Source organism: Phyllostomus discolor, chromosome 5, assembly GCF_004126475.2.
Source record: "Phyllostomus discolor isolate MPI-MPIP mPhyDis1 chromosome 5, mPhyDis1.pri.v3, whole genome shotgun sequence".
Classification (NCBI taxonomy): Eukaryota; Metazoa; Chordata; class Mammalia; order Chiroptera; family Phyllostomidae; genus Phyllostomus; species Phyllostomus discolor.
Window position 1 is genome coordinate 11216780 of NC_040907.2, and position 7059 is coordinate 11223838.

The window sequence follows — 7059 nt, forward strand, 5'->3', positions numbered from 1 at the left end:
GTGGCTTTTCAAAAAATGCTTCAAGGCAGACACACAAAAAGGTGGTGAAGACTCCTCCACCTGGTCCGACTCAGGCGAACGGCAGACAGCTTCCCACAGCACACAGGAGGTCCACCCACTCAGCTTTGCTGGTCAGTGCCCTCCAGGCCTCAGTTTCCCCATCTCAGCTGAATCTGTGATTTCTTTTACTCCCCCCATCCTTAACTGCAGAACTTTGTTTTCCAATTGACAACTGAATCTTGCCCAGAATGGCAACCTGAGAGTTATGGAGATGGAACTTCTGTGGCTGACACGGACTGGATCCCAGATGCTCGGCCTCCCAGTGTCCCCAGAATGACCGACCCCAAGGCACCCTGCTCTGGACCCCAGGGTTCCAAAGGGCCTAGCTGAAAACCCCCAGACGAAATGACCATGGTCCTTCCTGGTCACTGATATAAATTTCCAATCACCACAGGTACCAGGAAAAACAAACTAAGCCCTTCACGCCAACTTCAGTCGGGGGCAGAGACACTTGGAAACCTGCAGGGGGGAGGGGACAAAGCCACATGATACCAAACCACACCGGACCCGGGTCAGGGGAGGAGGAGGCCCAGCGTCTCATCCCAGCGGGGGCAGACAGAGCAGCCCTCCCCCAAACCCCTCAAGTCACAGAACCAAAGTGTAAAGTGAGCTAGGAGGACCCACTTTACGCTAAATGAACCCCCTCACCCCCCACCCCACCCCAAAGGTGGAAGGCCTAAGGCTCGGAGAGAAAAGCAACTGGTCTGAGGTCACACAGAGGCTAGTGGCAGAGGCAGACCTGGCGTCTGGGTCTCTTGGGTGCCAGTTCAGAGAACTCTCCACTTGTTGCAAGTTCAGAGAGATTCAGCCGGAATCTCCCAGGAAAAGCCCCCAGCTTGCAAACTCAGAACAGGATATTTTGGTGGCGCTGGGTGGTGACAGAGCAGAAATGTTTGTTTTGGTTTCCAAATCAGTGCTTGACAACCTGGCCGGTGTTACAGTTTCAGTAACCGCATTTTCCTCCCAGTACAGAGCTCAGAGCTTACCCGGCCAAGGCAAAGTCAGAGCAACGCTGGTGAGCAGGGCCGGGGCCAGGGACCCCAGGCCAGGGGCTCTGGTTTAGGCTGGTGTTTCCGCCAACTGAAATTCCTGTGCCATTGCCGATGGCACAGGAGATGATGGGAGGTGGTAAGCAGGTGACTTTTTAAATTTACACTTTATTGGTCACACAGGTGAATGGGTAAACCAAGGCGATGTATTCGCACAGTGGACTATTATTCAGCAACACAAAGGAAATACTACTGATACATGATACAACATGGACGAACCTCAAAAACAATACATAAGTGGAAGAAACCAGATGCAAAAGACCACCTAATGCATGGGTGCCATTCACATGAAATGTCCAGAAAAGGCAACTGTAGAGAAACAGGAAGCAGATCAGCAGTTGCCCGGGCTGGGGCGGGATGAGGATCAACGGCACGTGGGCACGAGGGATCTTTGGGGGGAGACACAGTCGTCCTGAAACTGCATGGTGGGGACGGTGGCACAACTCTGTGGAGTCACTAAAAGTCATTGAGTGCTTACGGTGGGAGCATTTTAAATGAAGCTGTTAAACACATCTCACATAAGAAGTACCACAGGCGTTGGCTCGTGGGTATGGCCACAGGTGTCATGGAGGCGGAAGCAGAAAAGTCTCCAAACTGGAGAACACTGAGCCACACATCCCAGGCTGCCCTTTGGGAAAGCGAGTGGGGTCTCTGAGCTGTGGGCTCCCTTCCCCTGGGTGAACCAGAGGTAATCCTGGAACCTGTTCTTTCCTGGCACAGGCTCCGTCTTGGCTCCCTGCTTGGGGCTCCCTGCTGGACATCCTGGAAGAACCCGAGGCCTTTGGCGGCCAGGGCAGACACCGTGGTCTCAGGCCTCAGGCTGAAACTGCTCTTACGGACAGGAAGTCAGAAGTGGGCCGTGTGCTTAAACTCAGAATTATTTATTGTTAAGGCTGGGAAGGTCATCTAGTCCAGTGGTTTTTAAACTTTTTAAAAAGTTGATCATATGCCCACCCTGCTCACAAAAGGAAATTCTTATGAGAAACCTAAATATAGAAACACGTAAAACCAGTGTTACTTGTGTACATTTATATTGGTTCGAATACATAACAGCGATTCTGAATTCAATCACTGAGGCTGAAGAGGCTATTTTGATCCGTGAATATTTAGAATTGGGATCGTGGGTGACAGTGCCACATTCCATTTAATTTTATCTCCAGTTTTGGCTGCAGAGCATCAGGGATATCCTGACTCACACAGACGAAGAGCTGCGAAAGGGAATGGTTTCCAGCAGTTTGCTTTGTAATCTCAAAACACGCTTCAGACAAACAGAAGGAGGGCTTTCGCTTGCGTCCGATTACTAACAGGTTAGTTAGCGTGGAAGGGAGCTTGACGGGTGTACGTGCAGAACTTAAAAGTGAATGAGCACATTTTTATGACCGTATTAACATTTCAATGTGTTTTTAAATATTCATTTCTATTTAATAGTCAAGGAATGCCTAAGGCATCTCTGAGGAAGCCTGGAACTTGGAGGCGATACACCACCCACCTCTCCCTTCACAGACAGGGAAACTGAGGCCCAAGGAAGGGCGTATACCTGCTTTGGAAAAATCGAACTTGAGCTCTGAACCAACTTCAGAAAAGATGTGCCTCCTCAGTTCACACACACACACACACACACACACACAAGGAGGAGAAGGCGCACACACCTCCCAGAGGGCGGGAAGAGAGACACCGCACTCCACCTGTCCCAGCAGCACCCATCTCATTCCAGGCCAGCGCCAGCGGCTGACATCACCCCCCACACCCTGAGCGCAACTTAAACAAAGCATTGCTCAACACCAGCCTACCTCCCTTCAAGACTGCCTGGGCTCGGTTTTTCCATCTCCTTCGTAGCCAGGTCCGAGAGCACACACACAATAAAACAAACACGGCACACAGCTGGCGCATGGCCACACAATCGGCAGTGGCAGACAGACGGGCCCGTCCCTCCGACGAGTTTCACCATCAACAGCAAGTACCTGTTTCCCTACCCCACCCACCCAGCGAAGCTGTCCACCGCGAGCGGAGAGGTGGCCTGCCATGGCCAGGCACCAGGCCATTCTCAAGCTCTCAACAGAGACAACCAGGCCAGAAGAGGAGCTAGTGTACAGCGGGGTGTAAGACCTACCCCCAGAAAGCCAGGCTCTGCACGAGACAGCCCTGGAACTCTAGGTCTCTGTGTCCTGCCAGCTTGACAAAGAGACTACCGTCTTGAACGACATCAACTTGATTATTTTGTACCTTCCCAAAAGCATCACCATCCTACTCTCCCCTCATGCGACTGGGAGTGAGTATCACTGTTCCATTTCTCTGGTGAGCAAACGGGCTTCCAAGGGGTCCAACGATCTCGCTGGCTGGTGACAGAGCTGCCATTTGATTCGAGTCCTGCCCAGTAGAGGAAGAGGAGGGGAGACCCAGGCCCAGCTCCCCTGGCAGACCTCTGCGCTGCCGTGAGCACGAGGACCCAAGGAGTGGAAAGAAACATCCTTCTCAGCACATCCTCCAGATCCAGGGGTTCGGAGCCAAGGTTCCCCATGCAGAGTGGCCCACGCTGGGACAGAAGAGGGCCCACGCCCACACAGGCCTGAGATGCTACGGACAGACCCCTCTCCTCGTATGGGAAAGTGGAGCAGACAGTACCACCAGCCAGGCTGTAGGCGGGAAACTAGCATCGTTTCCCTGGGTAACCTGGGCTGGGCAGTAACATACCGGCCAGTCCTATAGGTAGTCTGCCCCGAACTCTACTCAGAGATGGTGGTCCGGGTCCATTCAATGTCCAGTCTTCCAGTCCAAGGTTACCTCCTCCTGCGCACCTTTCAGGGGCCGAGTTTGTGGGGGCCCAATAAACCATGACAATGCGGGTAGGGGGAAGAGGAATGAAGGGAGGGATTTTTAAAAGCTTGTGGCCAATCTGATGTAGGGCTGGTTATCCAGCCCAGCCCGCTGGACTGTACAGAGATGGAGTAAGAAGGCAGACCCTAGCCCCAGGGAGCAGGAAGAGATCCATCCAGCTCCAAATACATAATCTCATTTAATTCAAAGAACAAAAGATCAGTGGTTTACTTTGGAGAGTTTTTCTTTTCACCCATGGAAGGAAGGGAGCTCACCTCTACATCCTTGAAAAAGTACCTGGGCTAGGAGACAGACTACCCGGGAGGTACGTAAAATCACTAGTTCAAATCCCGGCTTCTTATTCACTACTTATTAGCCAACACACCTTAGGCAAGCCACTTGCATCTCGGGTGCCTTAGTTTCCTCATCTACAACATGGTGATAAGAATGCCCTACGCTCTGAGCTGCCATGGTAATTCAATAAGATCACTTACAACATCAATAGCTATTTTGTCACCTACAAAACAACGCACGTGTCCGGACCAACGACGGGTTGGATGTGTCCCCTGCCGAAGTCAGCACCCGCCCCCATTCTCAGAACTAGATAACTGAGTTTTCCGAGCGAAGGCAGGGTACTCTGCAAACAGTTTCCAGCCCACCTGCTAGGACCAGCTGGCTGCCACCTGCCCCCCACCCCGAACACACACATTCCGCGGCCGCGCGCGCGCGGGGAGAGGGGGCGCCGCACTCACCTCCGCTTGTACTCGTCGCGCTCGCGCTTCACCTTGGCCAGCACGTTGTAGAGCGCGCGGATCTCGGGCGTGATGGTATCGATCTGCACGCCCACGCCGTCGGGATGCACCCACGACACGCCGGGGCCCTGCACGGTCTCCACGCCGCCGCCGCCCGTGCGCCGCACCTGCGTGTAGCTCCAGATGGTCCCAGGCAGGCGGCCGTAGAGCTGCGGGTGAGAGCCGCCGCCCGGGGGCAGGCCGCCCAGGGCCACGGCATTGGCATTGGTGCCGGCCGCCGCGCCGCTGCCAATGCCATGCCCGCTGCCGGGCGCTGGTGGCCGTAGCAGATCGGGCCCGGTCTGCACGGCCTGCTCACGGGTGAATGTCCTGTAGCGCAGCCGACGCTCGCGCTCGCTCTGCTGCTGCTCCAGCTGCTTCTCTAGCAGCCGGTTGCGCCGCTCCAGCTCGTGCACCTTAGCCAGGAAACAGCGGAAGCGCACGTTGAGCCCCTTCAAGAGATGGATGTTGGAGCCCAGGTCGTCCCGCAGTGCCGCCGTCACTGGCGATGGCCCTGGCCCGGCCCCGCCGCCGCCGCCACCACCACCGCCGGGGCAGCCCCCGCCGCCGCCGCCGCCGCCGCCGCCGCCCGGCGGACAGCCGAAGGCCAAAGCCATCTCTCCGAACAGCAACGAGTTCACCATGCGCCGGCTGCGCAGCTCAGGGCCCCGGGCCCGCGGTTCCAGGGGAGGCTCCAGCTCCGGGCAGGGCTCCCGGCGCGGCCGGGCCAGGTTGGGCGCGGGCTCCAGCGCGGCCGGCCGGGCGGTTCCAGATGCGTACCAGATGCGGCCTCCGCAGGGACTGCGAGCCGGACTGCCCCCGGATGTGGGCGCGGAGGCAAGGAACCGGATTCAGGCTGCGATGGAGGCCGCGGCGGCTGCTCGAGGTAGTGAGGGTCGCGGTTACCGGCGCCGGGGCTGTCAGAGACGATGTGAAGCGCCGCGGCAGCAGCGCGCAGAGGACTCTTGGCTGGCACTGCCCCTCTGCGGCGGGCCCCGCCCACTGCAGAAGCAGACCACGCCCCCAAATAGCCCCGCCCACAGCACCTCCTGCGGCGCTCCCGGATCTGCCCCCACCCCCGGGCCCCGCCCCCGAGACGTTCGGCGTCTGACCACGCTGCCCACTCCCGGACTTCGCCGCGTTCTCGGCTCCAATGACCCGCTGCCTGCAGCTCTGGCTCCGCCCAGGTCCCACCGTACTACCCCTTCCCTGCTCTGCTCCTGCCGCCCCGCGTGGCTCTGATTCTTTGCCGGGGACACGGACTGCAGAGCTGCACCAGACACGCGGTTAGCTGGAGCCACCGCAGAGCCTGCTCGGCTTCTTAAAGGGACCGGCAGCCTCGGCAGCGCTCGTTTCCCCCTTTAGGTAGCCCTCTCCTCCACGTCCTCTGCCACGTTCTCTGTTCCACTTCTCTCCCACCCCAATTCTCCAGGCCTCAAATTCCCACGGGGTGCGGGAGACCTCTGTCTGGAAGGGCTAGGGGACCGCAGCATCTGAAGGTGCATCCTTACCCCACCCCCACTTTAGCCTGGGCGGCCTAGATCCACCTTCCCAGATAAGGCCGCTCCTCCGCCTGCACGTTCCCCACGCGGTGGACTCAGGCAGGCTCCTCGACCACGTGTCCCCAAGATCAGCCTAGGCATTGCAGAGCCCTCTAGTCCCCGCAGCCCATGGAGGCCCCACGCCAATTCCGGAAGGCGGGGGGAAGGGAGAAAGAGTGAAGACCATCCAGGAATATGACACCCGCCTGCTCAGTCTGAGCTGCCGTCGCTCCCCCGCCCGGAATTACCATTTCCCCACCATCGCTCACTCACGCGCTGAGATATAACTGACCCCAGAGCTGCGGTCCGTTTCATTGAGCCGCTTAAGGGGCAATATCTGGAAGGAACCAGTCTGGAGGGCAGAGCCAATCCAAGGATGCATTCATTCATTCTTTCTTTCATTCATTCAAATCTGTTTTTCAGATCTACCACCCTAAACACTAAATTCTCCAATCTGGTGTAGCTAGAATCAATTTACAAACATCTATCATTTTTTAAGTGGTAATAATAGCTCCCATTATTGAGTGCTTAGTATATGTCGGGTGCCATACTTAGTTATTATCCCCATTTTAAGGGGTCTGCAGGCTCCACTGAGACCAGAGGAGCAGCAAGCAGTCCCAAAGCAAATGCTCTAACTGTCCTTCTGATTCTACTGGCCTCTTATCCATTCCCACTTTTGATCCTCACCACAAACCTCAGGAGGGGAGGTCCCCCCCACCTTGGAATGCCTGTGGGTTGCACTGCGTGCACTTAGCCAGATATGTGGCATTGTCCAGATTCTTCTGGACACATTTTCTGAATTGC

The 7059-nt window shown here is 56.5% G+C and overlaps 1 protein-coding gene across 2 annotated transcripts in view; it reads right to left on the reverse strand.

Annotated features, from left to right (window-relative positions):
* The window catches only part of IFFO2 (intermediate filament family orphan 2), a 46642-nt gene extending 40927 nt beyond the window's left edge, over positions 1-5715 (reverse strand). Inside the window, exon 1 of one of the 2 annotated variants that reach the window (XM_036025396.1) lies at positions 4676-5715. In XM_036025396.1, coding sequence (XP_035881289.1) covers positions 4676-5358 — 683 coding nt within the window. In that variant the 5' untranslated portion in view covers positions 5359-5715. The remainder of the gene's footprint in view (positions 1-4675) is intronic. The other variant, XM_028513834.2, reaches the window with a different exon arrangement.
* Between the last annotated feature and the right edge of the window lie 1344 nt (positions 5716-7059).